The sequence below is a fragment of the Phascolarctos cinereus genome, unplaced genomic scaffold (genome assembly GCF_003287225.1).
Source record: "Phascolarctos cinereus isolate Bilbo 61053 unplaced genomic scaffold, phaCin_HiC Scaffold_2;HRSCAF=192, whole genome shotgun sequence".
NCBI lineage: Eukaryota > Metazoa > Chordata > Mammalia > Diprotodontia > Phascolarctidae > Phascolarctos > Phascolarctos cinereus.
Window position 1 is genome coordinate 404,994,744 of NW_027555625.1, and position 21,948 is coordinate 405,016,691.

General features: G+C 42.8%; 1 protein-coding gene across 2 annotated transcripts in view; it reads left to right on the top strand.

Moving 5' to 3' along the window:
- The window catches only part of DOCK2 (dedicator of cytokinesis 2), a 499,735-nt gene that overhangs the window by 453,259 nt on the left and 24,528 nt on the right, over window positions 1-21,948 (top strand). For both annotated transcript variants that reach the window (XM_078150544.1, XM_020992326.2), the window contains exons 35-41: window positions 6,688-6,844; window positions 8,207-8,247; window positions 13,347-13,437; window positions 14,362-14,481; window positions 18,943-19,032; window positions 20,303-20,407; window positions 21,250-21,391. In XM_078150544.1, coding sequence (XP_078006670.1) covers window positions 6,688-6,844; window positions 8,207-8,247; window positions 13,347-13,437; window positions 14,362-14,481; window positions 18,943-19,032; window positions 20,303-20,407; window positions 21,250-21,391 — 746 coding nt within the window. The remainder of the gene's footprint in view (window positions 1-6,687; window positions 6,845-8,206; window positions 8,248-13,346; window positions 13,438-14,361; window positions 14,482-18,942; window positions 19,033-20,302; window positions 20,408-21,249; window positions 21,392-21,948) is intronic.

Consider the following 21,948-nt stretch of genomic DNA (forward strand, 5'->3'; position numbering starts at 1 on the left):
CTTGGGCCAGGTCTACAAGCACACCCTGATGGAGCAATTCCACTGGTCCTTTCCTTCAGAACAAGGGCTAGTTGTAATATTCCTCCAGGGTGTGCCAGCGTGCCAGCCATCCTTCTTCCTTGCCCTTTTCTGGGAATTCAAGCCCATGGTCAGGAATCCTTGGCAGAGATACATCTCTCCCCATTCAGCAGTCTACTTAGGTCTCAGGGAATTTGTAACTGACTTATACATGCGCATCTTGCTACTGGTTTCTGTAGTGGCCATAAAAATGACTTCTCCCCAGCCCTATCTAATCATACCCCAATATTTCAAGGAAAGAAGGTGTGGTCAGGATCCTACCAGAAATCTGAGGGGAGCTGATGAGAGGAACCACATCTCAGTCCTAAAAATCCCTGTTCCTGCAGCAGTAGGATTCACAAGATCGTAGATTTAGAACTGGAAGGGAGCTTAGGGGTCATCTAGTCCAACCCCCTAATTTAACAGATGAGGAAACTGAGGCTGTGAGAAATTAGGTGGCTTGCCCCAGGCCACACAGGTATTGCCATTTAGTCAGTCAATAAAATTTTATTAAGTACTTACTATATGCCCTGCACTCGGTTAAGCCCTGGAGATGCAGAGAAAGGTAAAAAAATATGATCCCTGCCGTTCAAAAAGCTCATATTCTAATAAGAGAGACAACCCACAAATCACTGTACACCCAAGATACATACAATGTCAATGTTAATTTCAAAGGAAAGGGTCCCTTGCCCAAGGTGAGATTTGAGCTGAGTGTTGAAGGAAGCCATGGAATGCAAGAGGCAAAAGTAAGGAGGGGTTCCATTCTGGTCATGGCTGGCAGCCCTCCCGGCCACCATCTGGTGCCCTCCAACCCCACCATCCCCACCTCTTCATGGATTGCCTTGAATTCACTTATCTGTGCACGTTCTCTTTCTCCTTATAGAATGTAAGCTCGCTGAGGGCAACAGTTGTTTTGTTTTTGCCTTTGTAACCCCAGCACTTAACACAGAGCCTGGCTTATAGGTAGCCATTTAATACATGTCTGCCTGCTGATCGATGATCAATCAAATGATTGATTGGCGCTGGCAGTGGAGTTAGGGGTCAGTGAAAGAAGATGGAAGTATGCTGTTGTTAGGAGGCTAAGCTGGGTAAGAGAGAGAGAGGGTTGAGATCTGTAACATGGAAGGTCATTAGAAGTCTAAGAGGATGGGAAGAGGGGCTGAGGTCTGTGATTCATTCTCAGGTGAATCAGTCAAATTAGTCAGTCACCTGCTATGTACTAGGCATTGTGCTAAGCATTGAGGATAGAAAGGAAGGCCAAAAAACAGAAGTCTCCGCTCAGAAGGAGCTCGCAGTCTAATGGAAAACTCCTTTGGTCAATGCAGGTCAGCACCTCTGCACCTTAGAGTCTGAGAGCAGTGATGGCAAACTCAAGTAGAAACAGGCTACTCGGCTGTTCATAAGGATCCCTGCAAGCCACGTATTGACTCCGAAAACTCCATGTTAACATTATTTATACTTGACTATTTTTTTTAGGTTTTTTATTTTATTTTTTAATGTGAGGCAGTGGGGGCTAAGTGACTTGCCTGGAGTCACACAGCTACTGAGTGTTATGGGTCTGAGGTCAGATTTGAACTCAGGTCCTCCTGACTCTAGGGCTGGTGCTCTATCCACTGCGCCACCTAGCTTCCCCTATATTTTTTATTTATTTTGTAAACTATTTCCCAATTACATTTTTATCTGGTTCGGCACTTGGGAGTTTTGTGGGCTACACTGACCCCAGAGGCTACGTGTTTGATACCTTTATCTTTAGAGGGTTGCCTTGGAGATCATGAGGCAGCTAAACAATCTTGCCCAAGGTCACACAGCCCATATGTGTCAGACGGGGACTTTGAATCTAGGTCTATTCAGTGGACCGCACTTTCTCTCAATTAATAGTCCAAACCACATGTAAGTTGAAGGCCAGTTAGAAATCATATAAGCAGGGCATACACACGTCCTGGAGGTCAAAGCCATTTATCTTATGCTCTTCTTCTTGGGGTGGGAATCAGTTCAGAAGCTTAGATCTGGAATGTAGAAGCAGTGTCATAGTTACATCTGATCAAAGAGAATGTGTAGATGGAAATGAAGAACAAATTCTGACAAGGATCGCCTATTCCCTCGTCTGTCCTTATTGAAACTGCCGGCAAAAAACCATATTGTTCTTCCTATCTGCCATCAGTAGGTAATATACCTGAAATGGCAAGAGTGGAGTGATAGTATTGGGAAGAGATAATAGAAATAGATATGGAGTAGCCACAGGGGACATGCAGCTCTTCCCCCAGGGGCTCAGTCACAGAATCTTCAGACCTGAAAGTTTCGGTCTATCTCATACCTGCCACGTAACTGCCTTCCTTCAACAACAAAAGGTGATCACTATTCTTCTTAGCAGCAGAACGAGAAGTAAGCAAGGAAGGCATAGATACGGAGATGTGGGCCCTCAGGCTACAGTAACAGCACCCCGCCACTGGTTGGAAGTGACCAAGCTAGTCTGAATTAATGAAGGAAAGAGAATAAGGTATCATTGACAGTGATCAAGGAAAAGCCCCCAGCTTACTCAGGTTAGATGAGACAAGAGAGTAATGACACCAGCTGGGAAAGTAAGAGTAAGGTTCCAAACTAGTATGAGTCAGAAGCTAGACAAGCCTCAATGCCAATATGAACAGGAGGGGCAGAGAGTATTTGTGCCTAATGGTAATCATCTTTGGTGGGGGGTGGGGGAGGGAAGAAAAAAGAAATTTATATGACAATTTTGTTGTATATTTAAAAGGAATAGCAGGTTTAACATAGTAGATTTGCAGTTTCACATACAATCATATTTTTATTATAATATGTTATGCTTGTTTTATTCAACAAGTTAAATTTTTTAAAGTAAGTTATAAAATGAAAAAAAAAGAGCATTAGGTTTCAGGTCAGAGGACCTGGAGTCCAAATTCAGCTCCACTACTTGATGATCTGTGTGACCTTGGGAAGCTCATAGCTTCTCTCAGCCCATTTCTGCCTCTGTAAAATGAGAAGGTCAGACCAGGTAAGCTCTAAGTTCTACCTAAAACTCATAGGACTCATAAGTCATTATGGATGACCTGAGGAGTCTCCTAAGCTGTATCAGATAACCAGAAGAGAAACAGTAATGTTAAAACTGCAGTTGGGAGCAGTAGCACAGCTTAGAATGGCGAACAACTTGTTCCCTTGTTCTATTGTTATCTTTGAGCAGCATAGGTACCATATTTAAGGGGACGATCAGCCTACCTTATGGGCCCTTGGATTCTACGAGGGTGTCATTGGCCTATTTACTCTTAAGCAACTTTTAGGTCAGAGAATCAAAGCACATTATCTGGGTAAATGGGAGACCATCAAGGACCTTGGATCATTACCCCCCCATCCACCCACACACTCATTCCACTGCAGTTTTATTATTTCATTCTTCCCCTAATGGAGTCAGGGAACTCAGTCTATGACATGAGACAACTCTTTATGCATTGGATTCCATCAGTACAGTCTAATTCAACTGAAAACCAATCGTATCCCTTGGCACTATGCTCATCTTTCTAGAGGGAACTTGATGGTGGTTGCTGTATGAGTGGAAACCAACCAGTTGTTAGGTGATTAATTACCTCTACCTCCTATAAGACAGAATAGGAGACAAAAGGTACAGTATCAATCCAAGCCCACTCTTCCATTCTAGTCTTAGGGGCTTGAGGAAAAACATTAAGTTAGTTCCCCCAAAGTACCCTACCCATCAGTCTCTCCATTACTGGGCCAATGAGAATAGCTTTCTCTTCTCAGTCTTTGCCAGGAGATGTTCCCCAAAGATCCACCTCCAGCCATCTGTAGATTATAGGTTGCAGAAACTCTAGTCCAGAGCACTCCTCCCCCTCCCTCCACCAACCCCTGTTTCCAGGCACTGAGGGCCCCATCTCAGGGATTCTTCTTCCCTCCCAGGAAGGCAGTGGAGGAGCACAAATCAAAGCCTATGAGATACTTGGCAAGTATAAGAACCTCCTTATCTTTGTCACTGGAGTAGAAAGGGGAAGGTGAGCTGGTAGTGTGAGTCATTTGGACGAAAGCACACACAAAATGTGGAGACCAAGCTTTGTTTAAATCACAGGTTGATTTGCATTGTGCTATTGTGAGACGAAGAGCAGGTGCTTTCCCTGTAGGGAAGATGCGTTTGTCTGATCACAGCAACAGACTGGAGGGCCATCTCTCTGTAGCCCAGCTTGCCCCATGGGGGCCAAATGAATATCCAAGGTCCCTGTCTCTCAAATGCTTCCAGGTGTCTCTAGTACCCAAACTGGCCACAGAGATAGCAGCAGCTAGAACCTGCTGAGTGTGGCTGAGGGGATTTCTACGTCTCCTGAATACATGTGTAATATTGCCCTCTGGAAAAACACTTAACGTGAGTATGGGTAGAGGGGTAGTGTATTGAACAGAGCTCCGTAAGTGGAAGAGAGGGGACCTAGGTTTTAGACTTCAGTTCTTATTAGGTATTATTCTTAAAAGAATACATAAATAATATTTGTAGTCACAGGTACTGAATAGCTGTGTAGCTGATTCCAAGTCACAGGACCTCACTATGTCTCAGTTATATTGTATAGTGGAAAGAGTATTGATTTGGGAGTCAGCACACATACCTGGGTTCCACTCCTAAATCTATCACCAGCTCTGTGATCTTGGACAAGGCCCTTCCCCTCCCCGAGCGTCTTTTTTCTAGTCTAAACAATAGGAGAGTTGGACTAGATAACCTCTGTGGCCTTTTCCAGTCTTGGCATTCTATGATTCTAGAATTACGTCTAGAAAATGGGAGTGAGGAGACACACATGCTTATAGGTATTATAGAAGGTCTACCTTATAGGTACTGTGGGAGTCTTTTCTGAAAACAGATGTGAAAGTGTTTGAGGAAGCTAAAAGTATAGTGTAAATTTAAAGTGTAATTGTTAGTAGGCAGGAAGGGGGGACATATGCCACCCCAGCTGTACAACTAGTTGAACCTCACACAGCGGGACAATTGTGATCAGTTCCAGGGATAATATATTTGGATAGACACTGACAAGCTGGATCAAACTCAGAGATGGGCAGCCAGGATGGTCAGTGAGCAGGACACTGCAGAGGACCAGGGATAATTAGCCTAAGAGAAGAGAAGAACTAGAAGGGACAGGATAGCTGTCCTCAAGTATTGGAATGGCTGCCATGAAGAAGAGGGATTGGGTTTGTTTTTCTTGGCTCCAGATTATAGTACTAAGAGTAATGGGGATGAAGATGCAGAGAAGTAGGTTTCTGAACGATCAGAACCATGTAGAAGTTGAACAGGAGATAATGATTACAGAAATGATAACAATAATAACACCTAGCTCATAATATGATGTGATGTATGATATGCTATGATAGCATGCTTTACAAAGATTATGTCATCTGATCCTCATAGAAACCCTGGTACTGAGTTCCCACTCAGTGTAGATGATGATGATGGTGATGATGACATCTAGCATTTATATATTACTTTTTAAGATTTGCAAAGTGCCTTACAAATATTATTTCAATTTGTCCTCACCACAGTCTTGTGGGAAGTGCTATTATTATATCTAGTTTACAGATGAGGGAACTGAGGCAGGCAGAGGTTAAATGACTCACCCAGAGTCATAAAGCTAGTAAATGTCTGAGGCCAGATTTAAACTCAGGTCTTCCTGACTCCAGGTCCAGCACTCTGTCCGCTATGCCATCTCGGAACTTAGATGTCTAGCTGCTGATGTTTCTGTAGAACAGACAGCTATCTAGGTAGAGGATGGCTACATAATCCCTCAGGTTCCTCCCAACTCTGAGAATCCCTGATTCTGTGAACACCTGGGGAAGAATGAAGTGCTGCTCAGCCATCCCACTGCCTCAGGATGAGGCTAGCCTCATAAGACAGGGCCTTCTCCTCACCACTTCCTGACAGGGCTGGGTTAGCACTTCTGTAGCAACATTTCTTAATCTTCAATAGAAGAAAAAACAAATATTACTTGGGCTTCTCGGATCATCAGACGGCAATCAGCACAACGTTACTCCATTGCAGGGCTTCATGAAGGGAATTAATAGCATCCTTATGTCTATGAGAGCATCTAGTAGGGCTTCTAGTAGGGTAGCATCGTTGGTGTACTGGATTTCTGCTAAATTTATCATGCTCCCCATTGTCAGTGACTTACTGTCAGGAAGCACTTCCTAATGGCTAGCTTAAATCTCTTATGTCACAGATGCATCTTGTGTCCTAATTTCTATCAGTCAACTGACAAGCATTTATTAAGCACCTGCTCGGTTCCAGACACCCTACTAGGTGCAGAGGATACAAACCATAAATAAAACCATCTTTGCAATCAATCAACTTGCGCTCTATTGGAGGGAACAACATGTTATGAACATGAAACATGTCTGTGCACAAAATATATGTTTCGTATTTACTATAAAAAGGCTTTCTTTCAGAGCGGGTCTTTAATTTGCTAATCTCCCTGATGGGAACTGTAAATCCAGCAGGTCAGTTTTCATGGCCTAACTCCATCTCTCCTTGGGCTGTCCCAGTTTCCCTCTTCCTTTCCTCCTAGCTCCTACAGGCCTCTATCGAAGGCATTTGCTTTCACCTGGCTCTCAGATCATTCCCCTTTCTCTCTCTGCTTGCAGATTGGTTGAGTGTGCTGAGCATCACCCAAGCATTGCCAAGTCTGTGGAGAACTTTGTGATTCTTGTCAAAGGCCTCCTGGAGAAGCTGTTGGATTACCGCGGTGTGATGACTGATGAGAGCAAGGACAACCGCATGAGCTGCACAGTGAACTTACTGGTATGCCAGCCCACCCAGGCCCATCCCACTGAGAACCCAGCAAGGGCTTCAGATGCGAGGGAACTTTATTATAGAGAACCCAGCTAAGGCTTCAGGTGTCAGGGGACCTTACTGTGGAGAACCTGGCTGGGGCTTCAGGTGCTGGGGAACCTTCCTGTGGGGAGCCCAGCTGAGGCTTCAGGTATTGGGGAAACTTATAGTGGAGAACCCAGCAAGGGCTTTGAGTGTTGAGGATCTCAGTGTGAAATTCTTTTGGGTAGCTCTAGTTTTCTTCAAGTATGGATAGAATGATTGGCTCCCTTGGAACTTAATGGTTTCTATTTGGGGCAGGGGGACAAAGCAGTTACAAACATTCCCAGTTTTTTGTGCTCACCTGGGCCTCTCTCAATTTATACTGAGAGGCTAAAGATCTCTGAGTCCCAGCTCTACTACTAAAGAACTACATGACCTCGGGCAAAGCACTGCCTTCTATCTGGGCTTGTTTCCTCATCTGTAGAATGAAGAGACTTTAGACTAAATGGCCTTGAAGTTCTTTTCAGCCTTAGTATCCTATGACTCTGACTCAGAGTGCAAACAAACAATGACAAATTCTGTAGTGGAAAAAGCAGTGGATTACGAGCCAGAGGGTCTAGGTTCAAACACTGTTTCAGTTACAAATTACCTCCTCATGGGTAGGTCATTTTACCCCAATCACTGAGCCTCAGTTTCCTTATCTGTAAAATGAGGGAGTTGAACTTTTGATATTAAGTTTCTAGCTCTGACATTTTATGATCAAATGGCCCTAAGTTAAATTAGTCCCAAATTTTTGTTTATTTTTTAATTGATGGCAGCATGGTACAATGGAAAACATGCTGAATTTGGAGACATGAGACCTAAGTTCAAGTCCTGGCTTGTGTGACCATGGGCAAGTCATTTAACTTCTGTAGGCCTCTTTAAAATGAGAAGAGTTAGACTTATACATCTATGATCCTATGAATGAGGGGCCTTAAAGAAGTTTTTCTGGTTCGTCGAATGTAAGTATTTTAGTTATGAAATCCCGTGGTTCCTAACTGCTTTGGGTGGTTATTCTCTCTATGCTAAGAGCAGACTCCTGCATAACGGATGTGATTACTTCCACTGTCTCAGCAGAGCAAATCCTTAGGCAAGCCTCAGAGATAACCTGCCCTCACCACCCAAATCCCAAGGTTGGAACTTCCTCCTCTCCTCACCAGGAGAGTTGCTGGGTGGGAGAGGAGTCAGGGAGTGAGGGAAAGCTGTGTGGTAAGTTCGGGATGGTAAGGCTGTCTTATACCAGGCCATGTACAGGAGCCTGATACAGGCAAAGTTTAATACCCCAATCACTTTTGTTTTTCTTCCACATAGAATTTCTACAAAGATAACAACCGAGAGGAGATGTACATAAGGTAAGGCCATTAGCCTCAAGACTCATCAGTGCTGGGCCTTGGGTTTCATTGGTGGGGGTCAGGTTTAGATTGCTTCGTCAGACTGACTTGGGTGGGCCAAGAATCCCTGGATTCTGGGATCATCCTATCGGCCTCAGCAATCCCATTGCAAGGACATTGACTACTTCCAAACCTCTACACACACACACACACACACACGATATTCTTAGAGGAAGCATTTATTCTCTGTTCACATATTTAAAAAAAAAAGATGTGGCTGATTCTAGCTATAGAAAAACTACCTCTTTAATGACAGGAGAAACCCTTTACAGGTGACAGAATATGGTAGACAGGAGGAGATGCTAAACATGGAACACACTGTGGGTTGTGAAAGTATAAGTTAAATCTTGTTCTGCTGGGTCAACCCTTTGGACTTTCATTTAAAGGAAATACCTGGTGAGCTAAACATTTAGTTGATTGGGCTCACACTGGGGAGAAGAATTGGGCATGAGGGAGTAGGGTACTGAATTTACTTTGCATAAACTATACAAGCCATATACCATATCCAGGAGTGGGAAACCTGCAGCCTGGAGGCCACATGTGGCCTTGGTCCTTGGGTGTGGGCTTTTGACTGAGTCCAAGTTTTACAGAACAAATCCTTTTATTAAGGGGATTTGTTCTGTAAAGTTTGGATTCAGTCAAAGGGTCGCACTTAAGGACCTAGAGGGCCACATGTGGCCTCGAGACCACAGGTTCCCCACCCCTGGATAGTCCAGTCCAAGGAGACCTTGAAGGAAAAGAGCCCCAGGGAATATTTCTGGGGCCAGCGGGCTTAGTGCAGGAAGCTCCTTTGCAGCTCATGCTCTTGGGGCCCAGAATTGAATCAGTGAAGCCCCAGAGGAGAACCCTGATTGGACTTGGCCAAAAGAACTGGATTCCATTTCTAACTCTAGCTCTAACATTTACTAGTCTTGAAACTTAGGGTAAAGTTCTTTGTTTATATCTTGGACACGGCTAGGGTGGTACAGTGGATACAATGCTGGGCCTGGAGTCAGGAAGACTCATCTTTCTGATTTCAAATCTGGACTCAGACACTTAACTAGCTGTGGACCCTGGGCAAGTCACTTAACCCAGCTTACCTCAGTTTCCTCATTTGTAAAAATTAGCTTGAGAAGGAAATGGCAAGCCACTTCAGTATTTTTTGCTAAGAAAATCCCAGATGGGGTCACAAAGAGTAGGACATAACTGAAAACGACTGAACAACAAAGAACTTTATATCTTGGAGTCCCATTTGCTTTATCTATGAAATGAGCAGAGCTGTACCTAAGAATTTGGTTACCTAGGACAGTATTACAGTCTATCCCAGAATATAAATGCCATGAAAGTGCTCTCAGGTGGGGGATATTATCCTCTTGGAGGTATACAGAGACTCTAGGACACTGGCATGAAACTGCTGTTGGTGAGGCCACTCCGTGGAGACAGGTAGGGAGCAGGGCAGAGTTGTGGTAGGAATTTACCAGCTGCCTTCCTTTTTATAGCTTTCTATTGTTTTTAAGCTAGGTATTAAGCTCTTTTTTTTTCTTCTGTGTTTCTTGTGCATTATGTTGACCGTGCCTTCTTATTTTAGCACCCGTGGGAAAATCTCTAGTTACTCCATCTTGGGGAAAATTAGGATAATAATGCCGAGATAGACAACGGAAAGCATAATTTGTTAAGTGCTCTATAAAAGTAACCTCTCATGACTATCATTTAAGAATCTGATTTTTTTTTTATTGAGATCTGTTGGTGATAAATACATGCACACACACACATACACACAGACACACATGTGATATTCCATATCTTTCAGGAATGGTGTTTTTCCTGTCTAGAATCTTTAACCAAATCCCAGTCCTCTCCAAAGGTTCTGAAGTCCTATAAATGTGTACATCATATACCCTTGAGCTCCAAAAATTGCCCTTCCCCAATCCCTCTGGCTTATCCTCCTCCAGACTATAATCACTTACTAAATTCTTCACCAAAGTGACGAGCCAAGTAGTGAGGAAGACAGAAAGATGGGAAACAGGTAAACACAAAAGGCCAACCTAACATCTCCTATCTTGGGTTTAAAAACCTGACTTAGAGACAAATGCTAAATATAATAAGAAGAGAAAAAGAGGAAAAACAAGAGAAGCAAATCCTATGTCAACAAGCATTTATTCAGTGCCTGCTCTGTGCTAGACACTATGCTGGGTGCTAGGGATCCCTAAGACAAAATGAAACAGTCCCTGCCCCCCAGAAGCTTAGGGGCTTTGACCTCATTCTTGATTGGTCAGTAGCTGTGAGAAACCTCTTCTTGAACTTGTTGGGCAGTAAGTTGGGATGTCTGGTCTCATAAGAAGTTTCTACATTCCCCAAGATGAGATGGAGATAAGACATAGAGAGTGCCCTGAGCCTGCCATACCCACAGTCCCCAAGTTTTCTTCTATCAAGCCCCCAAATTCATTTGCATCACCCTTCTGCCTTTCTCTTCAGGACCACTTAAGCCAATAGCTCACACGTGACTGAGTTCAAATGCCCTCCATTCATATCCCCCAAATAGTCAATTCTTAAAAGAGTCTTTCTTTTTCAGTTACCAATTTTCCTTCACTGTCATTATCTTTCCTCCCAACCTTTGGTTTTCTCTTTCCACATCACCTATGAGAGGCCACAAATTTCCATTCTAAAATGCTATAGGAATTTAGTTTCAATGGAATGGAATGGAATGAGCCCTGGATTTGGAGTCAGAGAGTAGAGGTTTGTATTCCAGTTCTGTCAGTTACTAGCTATGGAATCGTAGGCAAGTTCTTTGAGTTTTTTGAGCATCCCTTTCCTCATCTGTAATGTGAGGGGATTGGACTTAATGTCCTTCAAGGTCCCTTCCAGCTCTAAATGTATATAATTATTGTTATAGTTAATTATAGCTAGCACTTATGAAGCACTTTAAGATTTCCAAAGTTCTGTACATATGTACATATATATCCTATTATCCAGCATGGAAGAAACTCTACCATAAAATTACAACAAAATAAAAGTAGAAAGGTTGCAGAAAATGTAAAAGTTAACCCTGGAATTTACCAGCAAATGCAAGGAGATCTAGGCCTACTACTTTTATAGTTCTCCCATTTCCTGAATGGACCCCTTGAAGATTTTTGCCCATAGAATCCACTCTCTTTGAGGCTTCTAATTATTATTATTATTTTAAATTTCTTGGGGCTTTGTCTTCTACAAAATCCCCACTCCATTGCAGGGTGAAGTTGCACCTTAAATCACACCACTCCACACAACCTTTTGTAAGGCAGGAAGAAATGTAGGAAACCCATGGACTAATGGTAGAGCTTTAGTTTCCATAAAGGACTATAAAAAGTTTGAGAGAGAGATATATGTATGTGTGTATACATATATACATACACACACATACATATTTATAAATATATAGATATAGATATCATATCAGAGGCAACTGTAGCCTAGAATTCTTCACATTAAATATCTCCCTGTATCTGGAAGAAAGGTGATACAAGGTCATATTCCCATGAGCCTCATTAGCTTTGTTGATACTGCTGTCTCCACTGGAGTGAAGTAATTGAAGGCGTCTCATTAGGCATTTACCCTCTGCCATATTGCTAAATGTAGACTCCAATGAATGCCCCTAAGAACAAAACCAAATGGCCATATAGAATCTGTCCTAATTGTCTGTGTAGCTGGTGTTGTGATGATAGGTCAGTTTGTGGGAGGGTTTGTTTTTCCATCGTGATTTCAAACTGCAGTTAGGACGATCTCCCAAGATATGCTTATAAAATGCTGTTGTTTGTCCCTCGTTCTTGAAGAGGACCATGACCTCAGGAAGATGATGCCATGACTTGCAAGTGAATTCGATTGAAGGGAGGGAGGGCTGTGCAAGGTCACCAGCCTCACTTTCTCTTCCAGAGCCATCTGGGTCCAGGGGCAAAGTATAGATCAGGACAACTGGAGATGGCTTCCTGCTTATACAATGAGAAACAACTGAAGGAACTAAAGGGATGTTTAGCCTAGAGAAGAGAAGACTTAGGAAGAGGAACTGTATCTGGCAGTTTGTTATATAAGGAGAGAGTAAATGAATTCAAATTGATACAGTGGGGAAAATGAGCTTTGGAGTTAGAGAACCTGGGTTGAGACCCTAGCTCTACCTCTTACTGCCCATGTAATGTTGGGCAAGAAAGGTAACCTGTGTGAGCCTCGGTCACCTTATCTGTAAAGTGAGAGAGCTGAACTAAATGGCCTGACTTTAGAACTATGGACCTGTGACTCCAGAAGTTAACATTAGGACTAGCAGTTTCAAGGAAACTTCTCAACATATCAAAAAACTTTCAGAAAATTGCCTGTTCAGCAATACGATAAGCTTCCCCAGGAGGTACTGAGTTCTCTTTTATTGGAAGTATTCAAGTAGGGTCATCTGACTACTTTTAAGGGATGCCCTAAAGGGATGGGACTGGATTGTATGATCTCTGAAATACCTTCCAAATCTGTGGCTCTTTGATTCTGTGATCTTTGGTTTCTCTTAATAATCTATTAAAGCTCTATGATATATTAATTTATTTAAATTCTTTAGCTCATCTGGCTCTTCAGTCCTCATCTACACACTATTATCTTTTCCATCTCAGGACTCAGAACTACACCATCAAAAAGGAACATAGCAGGATGAGGAAATGGATAATGAGTTAAACTAAGGACAGTGGTTCAAGAACCACCGTTCAAATCTAATTCTCTAATTCAATACTGACACTCTAATCATTCTGTTCTTGAAAGAGGAAGTTTATGGTTTTTTAACCATTCTGTGCAGTTGCCTTTCTTTAGCCCTTATATTCAGGTCCCAAGTAGTCAATCCTTGCAAAATTACTGCTCTTGTTTTCATTCAGTGATAGCTGCTGAGTGTTGGGAGTAGGAGAAGTTTTTAGATTGCAAATTGGGCTTCTGTCGATCAAATACTGAGTTTACATTGAGGGTAATATTGATTAGCATTGAGAGAGTGGTGGAAAGGTTAGATCTAGGACTCACTCACCCCAGCCAGGCATATTCTTTTCCAATTGGGCCTGCTAACCCAAATCACTTTTCCCCAACAGATACCTATACAAACTTCGTGACCTTCATTTGGACTGTGAGAATTACACAGAGGCTGCCTACACTCTCCTTCTACATACCTGGCTCCTCAAGGTGAGTGAGAGCTTGCACTAGGTAACTTTTGAGCTCAAGGTCCCTTCTGAGCCTAAGAGTAGAAGAGAGCAAGGTCCCATCAGATCCACCTAGAAGGTTGAAGAAAATAATCTATCAAATAAGCAGGAACAGGAAGGAGTTTTGCTCCAAATAAATGGCATAGCATTTTTTTTCCTTTTCTCCCTGAATTAACTGGGAGGTTTGGCATCATGAAATCTAAGTTTAAAGGGCTCTTCATAGTTAACAGTAATAATTAAACAACAACAAAAACCTCAAAGTTATGTAACATCTGAGCTGTGTTAATCATTAGCATGTGCCTGCTGTTCTTTTTTCCTGTTTGAAAATCACTAAAATAAAGGAATGATTTCTTTTTTTTTAGTCTTCTTAAGATCCTTTGTCCTTAATGAGTTTGAGCTATTCCATTCCAACCACAAGCTCTGAATTGGCCAGTAATGCTGATGAACATTATTTAGGAAATACCCAGTTATGTTTCACAAAAGCAAATTCAAAGGGAGTAACTCTCTGCTGGAAATTTGCAACCCAGAATGTTTCAGAATGCAGAGGATTGGGGCATGCCCAGGGCTTCATCTTTAAGCACTGATGCCACAGTTTCAATTTTTCAAGCAAGCTGAGTTGCCTTTGTTCCTGTATTCTCACTGTCCAGACAAGATGTTGGTTGCTGCCAGAAGGCTTGGCGTTCAGTCCTGGAGAAGCCTGAGGTTATCCGAAGGGAGCTGATCGAGGAGGGCATTGGGGAACAGAGATGAAGGAAAGGGGTGGGGTGGAGGAGAAGGAGGAAGAGGAGGATAGGACTGGGAGGAGGATGACACTCTGCATTTAATCAGAGAGAAGCTGGGATCCTGGGAAATGAATGTCTTCAGCTCCCTTTCTGAACCAATTTGATTTCCTATGCTTTCCTTGCAGTGGTCAGATGAGCAATGTACATCTCAGGTCATGCAGGCGGGATTACAGCAATCACAGACACACCGGCAGCTGAAGGAGACTCTGTATGAGACAATCATAGGCTACTTTGACAAGGGGAAGGTAACCCATTCGAAGCCTCCACCCAGATTCTTCTCCTCCTCCCCAACCTAGGGATGACTCCCTGTCAGAGTGAAGAAGGAGGGCTTGCTCTGTTTAAGGAGAGTGAGTTTTAAGGAAATTGCTGAACCTCAGATAAAAAGGACCCTTTCAGTGAGGAAAACTGCTAGGTCTGGAGTCCAAAGACCTGGATTTATTCTTACTCAATGAGTCATCATGGGACCTTAGTCAACTCACTAAACTTCTCTGACTTTGTTTCCAGATCTATAAAATGAGGTTAATAAGATTTGTATTACTAAGATACATTATGGTATAGAAGTTGCTACCTGGAACCAGGAACACCGGGGTTCAAATCTCACCTTTGACCCTTGATAGCTGTGTGACTATAGGCAAGACGCTTAACTTTTCTGAGCTTCAGTTTCCTCTTGTGTAAAGTGAGGAAAATAACAGCACTTACATAGCACTTTGGGGCAGCTAAGGTGGTGAAGTGGATAGAGCACCAGGCCTGGAGTCAGGAAGACCTGAGTTCAAATCCAGCCTCAGGTACTTACTAGCTGTGTGACTCTGGGCAAGTTGTTTAACCCTGTTTGCCTCAGTTTCCTCATCTGTAAAATGAGCTGGAGAAAGAAATGGCAAACCACTCCAACATCTTTGTGAAGAAAATGACCCCCAGATGGGCACGTGAAGAGTTGGACACAAATGAAACTACTGAACAAAATATAGCACTTTAAGGTTTACAGCCCATTTTACACACATTATTTTATTTTAATCTCACAACAACCCTGGGCGGTAGCTGTTATTATAATTCCCATTTTACAAGTGAGGAAACTGAGTCAGACAGAGATTAAATGACTTGCCTAGGATTCCAGGGCAAATTAGTATCTGAAGACAGATTTGAATGCAGGTCTTCCTGAAGACAGGTCCATCCCTCTGTCCACCAGACCACTTAGTTGCCTCATCTCCCCCACAGGATGTTTACAAAAATCAAATGAAAAACTGTGTGTAAAACACTTTGCAAACCTTTAAGTGCTATAGAAAGAAAGGCCAGCTATTCTTACTTACAGTATAGGGTTGTGTAGAGGAAAGTGCTTGGCAAACTTTAAAGCATTTTTGTTTTGTTGTTATCTTGAGAGAAGGTTGCCCAGAAACTACATTGAGTTTTCTCAAGCACTTATCTTATGTCTAGGACTGCTGCTCGAAGAGAGTTCCAGATTACTTTAGATAATCCTTCAGGAGGAGCCCATCCACATCCCACCTAAATTAAGTCTTGCCTCCCCCAGTAAGTTTTCCTGTCGCTCTCAGTACCACCCCCCCAGATTTCCTTCTCTGAGCTCCTTTAGCCCTTCATTCAGCACTTCATTACAGGGTGCCTAATATTATACACATTTGTTGCACTTTTAGTTTTGTCTCTCGGATAAGACACTGAGCGGTCTGAGGGCAAAGACCCCATCTGATTCTTCTCTTGTATTCCCGAGGTCCTTAGCACGGACCTGCGCACACAGTCGGGATCTAAATAAACTCTTCCTCATTGGCCAGATGAGGAATTTTCGCTAAGGAGGTCTCCCAAAGGCCTTCCCTGGGCCCAGAGGGTGCAGTCTCTGCTGTAACATTTCCTGCTCATCTCATCAAACTCTCCCAAGGCTCCTGGAAGGATTGCAGGGAGTAGAATTGACCCTGGAGGACAGGTTTCTTTATTGCTTTGTTTTTGTCCAGGATGAAAGCAGGGGACGAATGACTGCGGTGGAAGAGTCTAAGAGTGAGAAGTAATGCTAGTCCCTGATGTTTGCAAACTCCTTTCATTTAATTTTGTTTCTAGTATTGGTTTCGTCACTGAATGATAAGAAGAACCATTTGCATTTCTGTGGTCTATTAAGGTTCAGTTTTGGTTTTGTGTCCCCAGCAACCAATATAGTACCTGGCGTGTAGTAGATGGTTAAATTATGCTTGTGGATTGATTGGTTACATAGGAGCAACCTGTAAACTGGATAGCATTGGTATCATTTTCCTTATTTTACAGATGAGGAAACTGAGGCGCAGAGGTTAGTTGACTCTCCCAGGGTCACACAACTATTGGTTAGCATGTCTGGGGCCAGAACCTAGAACTTTTGACTCTTCATTCAAATGTTCTTTCCATATGACCTAGGCAAATCACTTCCTTTCTCAGGATCCCAACTTCTTCTTCTGTAAAGTGAGATGGGTTGGTCCGGGTAAGACGTCCTTCTCTGCCTTCCCTCCCTTGCTCAGGGCCAGAGATGGAATGATGGTTTATCTTTTTCTCTCTTTGGACCCATGGGAGTTGGGCTTGGTTCGTGTTCTGGCTAAAGAGAAAATCAGAGCCTGGCCTCATGCGCTGACTTGTTTCCTTCTTATTCATAAAGTATTTTTATGGTGCTCACTAACCTGTCCATAGGTTTACAGCTAGGGCTCCTTTGCTGGGCACATGGTTTTATTTATTTTTATGCCCTAGTGCAGAGAGAGCACTTTTGCTTCAAAATGCTCACTCCAGTGTGCCAGCCTCCTTCCGCCTCATCCCCATGCCACAGCACCCACGTTTCATTGTGTTTCTCTTTTAGAATTGGATGTGGACACCACTAGGGCTAAGAGTCTGAATATTCCCTACCCTTGTCCATGAGACTTCTCATCTGCAACTGGCTTCTTTGGGTTTAAAGCTGGGGAATCTTTTTCTTTCCCCTCCCCTCCCCTCCCCTCCCCTCCCCTTCCCTCCCTTCCCTTCCTTCCTTCCTTCTTCCCTTCCTTCCTTCCTTCTTCCCTTCCCTTCCCTTCCCTTCCCTTCCCTTCCCTTCCCTTCCCCCTTCCCTTCCTTCCCTTCCCTTCCCTTCCCTTCCCTTCCCTTCCCTTCCCTTCCTTTCTTCTCTCTCTCTCTCTCTCTCTCTCTCTCTCTCTCTCTCTCTCTCTCTCTCTCTCTCTCTCTCTCTCTCTCTCTCTCTTTCTTTCTTTCTTTCTTTCTTGGCAATCCGAGTTAAGCAACTTGCCCGGGGTCACACAGCTAGTGAGCACCATGTGTCTCAGGTCACATATGAACTCAGTTCCTCCTGACTCCAGGACTGGAGCTCTGTCCACTGTACCACCTAGCTGCCTCTTCACTTTTCTTTCTTTTTCTTTTTTTTTTTTTTAATTTCTTTTTTTTTGGGGGGGGCTTTCTTTTTTTATTTTTTTTTTTAATTTTTAGGCAACTGGGGTTACGTGACTTGTCCAGGGTCACACAGCTAGTAAGTGTCAAGTGTTTGGTCTGAGGCCGGGGGGAGGAGGGCGGTGGGGGAGAATTTTCAAAGATCAAGATCCCTGTCCTTGTGGATCAATGGTCACAGAAGGAAGGAGTTGAGAAATTATTCTTCCTTAGGAAACAGTTACTTTTTTAGATTCCTCAAATAAAAATATTTATTATTCTTTATATCCATCCACTTCACACATAACCTCGCTGGACTCAGGCAATGTGATATAGTAGAAAGGTAATTGGGCTTGAAATCAGGAGAACTCAGATCCCTAATTCCAGGTCTGTCTCTAACTAGCTATACAACCTGCAAACAAAGCATTTAACCTCTTTGTCCCTCAGTTTAGTTATCTGTAAAATGGAGATCATAATATTTTAGAAGGTTGCAATATGAGTATTATTGTATCATATAATATTGAAATATAAATATAATATTCAACGGCTTGATGCAGGGATCGAATATTTTAAGTACAAATAAAATTTCAATGTATAATAACAAATTATAATTACTATTATTTCTTAATAATAGTGAGGTGTTGTTGCGCAGTCATTTTCAGTCATGTCCGACTCTGTGACTCATTTAGGGTTTTCTTGGCAAAGATTTGGGGTAGTGTGCCATTCCTTGTTTGGCTCATTTTACAGATGAGGAAACTGAGGCAAACAGGGTTAAATGGCTTGCCCAGGGTCACACAGTTAGTAAGTGTCTGAGGCCAGATTTGAACTCAGGAAGAGGAGTTTTTGTGACTCCAGGCCCGGCACTCTATGCATGGTGCTACCTAGCTGCCACCTAGTATTTGAGGTAGCAGGTATAATGGATAGAGAGCTGGTCTCAGAGATCAGAAGACCTGGATTCAAATCTCACCTCTGACATATGCTGGCTTTGTGACCCTGGAGAAGTCTTTACCTGTAAGTGCCCCAGGCAACTAAAGACTATAATTTGCAGAATGGATGCTGATCTGCATTGATTGGGGGATATTAATGAAATTGCACATCCAGTCCAAAATAAAATAAGCTATGATGGTGGGGTGTCTCTTCTATTGGCCATCCTACATTTACCTCCTTTGATTAGAAAGTCTAAATCAGGGGAGATCTGATGAGTGAGTGCCAGCAGTAGCAGAGATGTTAATGAGGAGACGCTGAGCACACCGGTAAGGCTGAAGGTCCCAGCCCTGATCCGGGCTCAGCTAACTCTCCGGGTCCACTGAACTTTTGATTCTGTGCCTGTGTTATAGATGTGGGAAGAAGCCATAGCCCTGTGCAAGGAGCTGGCAGAGCAATATGAAATGCAAGTGTTTGATTATGAACTCCTGAGCCAGAACCTGGTAAGATTTGAATGCATGTCAAGAGCTGCTGAAACACACTACAGGAAGGTTTGGCCAGTGTCCTGGCTTGAGATTGTATTAACCCGGGCGTTGGTCCGCTGAAAAGCAGGGCTTGACAGAGATTTGAGTGAATGTCCAGGTCTGGTTTTTTTTAAGGGAAAGGGAAGAAAATAAGGAAGAAATATGAACGACATTTGACTGTGATTTTCTTCCTCCCAAGAGTCATTGTGAAAAGAGCTGTTCTGATAAACCCATCAGGAACTGTTCTTCTAATGGGGTGTTAAGCACAATACCCACATCATGAGGTTTCCACACACCAAAACAGACACCATGCTGTATTTAATCACAAAACCAACAAAATGAAAAGGAAAATACGTGTTTTTGATTCAAATCATATTACGACACTCCCCCTCTGGCTCTTCCTATAACTCTCTGCTGTCCATGGTGAGCAAAGGACAGCTAGCACGTTTCTGCAGTATTTGTATTTCTGTTCCTGTAGTAGAAGTACAAAAGAAGAGTAGTAAGACACCAGTGTGGGAGTCACCCTGGGTTTACTGACTCATCTTTCTGGGCCCAAAGTGTCCTCTCCTGTATAATGAAGGGGTTGGGTTACATGATCTCTGAGTTGCCCTTACAGATCTAAATCTATGATCCTATAATCTTTAGTATGTGCATGACCTTGGGTAAGTCACTTACTCTTTGGGTCTCATCTCTAAAACAGGGTCTTGGCTTAGGTGATCTTGGTCCTTTCCAGTTCTAAATCCTGTACATCTAGTAGTCTGTAACTTTCCATTTGTCCAGCATTCCCCTCCCCAACCAGCTCTGCTCAACCTTTTGAAGCTAGAGAGTCCCCAGTGTTCCATTCTACTTTATTTAGAAAGTCAACTCTAACTGTTTCTAGAAAGTAATTAATGTCACAGTTTAAAAAAAAAGAGGAAAAGGACTACTAGTTCCCTTTCCTGTGGTTTATTGTTCCAGAGTAATTTTGGTTTTATTGGGTATGTAATTTAAGCAGAAACACAGGCAGCACACATATAAATGCTCTTGGCATCCACATACTTATTAATATGCATACATATCCACCCACAGGCACATACACACACTACTGTGTCCACTCATGCACATTTATGCAGGTGGAAGCACACATGCTTCAGGTCTCATTGGATTCTTTTACATGTCTTGTCCCTAAGACTCCAATCACTTTCAAGTTTATGTGTTATTGTCACACATCTGCCTATTTATTGCTAACCTGTGTTTTTTCTTCCTTCAGATTCAACAAGCAAAATTCTATGAAAACATCATGAAAATCCTTCGGCCTAAACCAGACTACTTTGCTGTTGGATATTATGGTCAGGGCTTCCCTTCTTTCCTGAGAGTGAGTGAGCAAGCTTAGATTGTGGGATCCATAGTATAGACCAATGGGGATAACTGAGCCCTGGGTCTTTAGTATCTTGGAGATTGGCATGTTGTCTAGGGTGCAGAGCATTACAACCCAGGACAAATCATAAACCATCCTAAAACATCATCGTCACCAACAGTCACTAACAGAGCCCATATGGTATTACCAGCCACTATGGAGGCCTCAAGGTGGCAACAAAGAAAATAGAACCGTGAAATATTAGAGGTAGAAGAGAGAAGCCTCTCCTAAGTGGAGATACCAAGCATAGATATATGGAATAGCTGGGGAATGGTTATAAAGCAACACAGGATCTAGCATGTGGAAATGTAATTGAGAAAGTATACATAAGTACAGAGGAGATAGGGAAGAAAAGAATTTGTCAAGAAGCTTCTTAGAAGAAATGAGTCCAACTGAGTCTTGAGGAGTAGTGGCTATGAGTTACCAACAGAGATGTGTCAGATAAGTATTCTAGATTTAGAGAATAAAGTGAGTAAACAGATAAAGGCTAGAATAAAGAGAATGGTTTGTGGGCAGCAGAAGAAATGGCTTTGGTGAAGAGCAAAAGAGGTAGGTCATGAGGTGGGTCTATGTGCAGTTGATGAAGGGCCTCAAGTGCCAGGTTTAGCTTGGATATGATAGGGAGTAAGCTCCTCAGTGGGAGAATGACATAGTGAAGATAGGATTTAAGGAAGATTATTTTAATAAGCAAGGCATAGAAAATCAGGAGAAGACCACTCTCATTTTAGAAGTGCCCACAGTTTCTTGAAGGAAAAGTCATTTTAGTAATCCTATGCGTTGTTATGGTCCTTCCTCCACAGAACAAAGTTTTCATCTACCGTGGCAAGGAATATGAGCGGAGAGAGGATTTCCAAATCCAGCTGATGAGTCAGTTCCCCAATGCAGAGAAGATGAACACAACGTCTGCCCCAGGGGATGATGTAAAGAACTCTCCTGGCCAATGTATCCTTGCACTGGAGGGTGGAGGAGCTGGCAGGTCTAGCTATTCATTCGTTCATTCATTCATTCGTTCGTTTGTTCATTCATTCACTCACTTAACAGGCAAATATGTCCACTACATGCAAGGTACCTGCTAGGTGCTAGGAATACAAAGACAAAAACTCCTAGGCCCTACGTGTAAGGAGCTTACGTTGCGTTGACTATATATTCATTCAACAAACATTTAAATAGCTATTTAACATACTTTTAAATTGAGTGGTAACACGCATTGGATATGGCACTCAACTTGGATGTCAGGAAGACCTGGGTTTGAATCCCACCGCAGACACTTGCTAGTTATAGGAAGCTGGAGACTTCACTTAACCTCTCTCAGTCTCTGTGTGATGGAATTAATAATAATAGCACTTACCTCTTAGGGTTATTGTGAGGATTAAATGAGCTGAGATACGGAAATGCTGTGCAAACTTGGAAGTGCTGTGTAAATGTTAGCCAATATTATTATATAGTAAGTACCTACTATGCCAAAAACCAGGGCTACAAAGAGAAAAATGAAACACTCC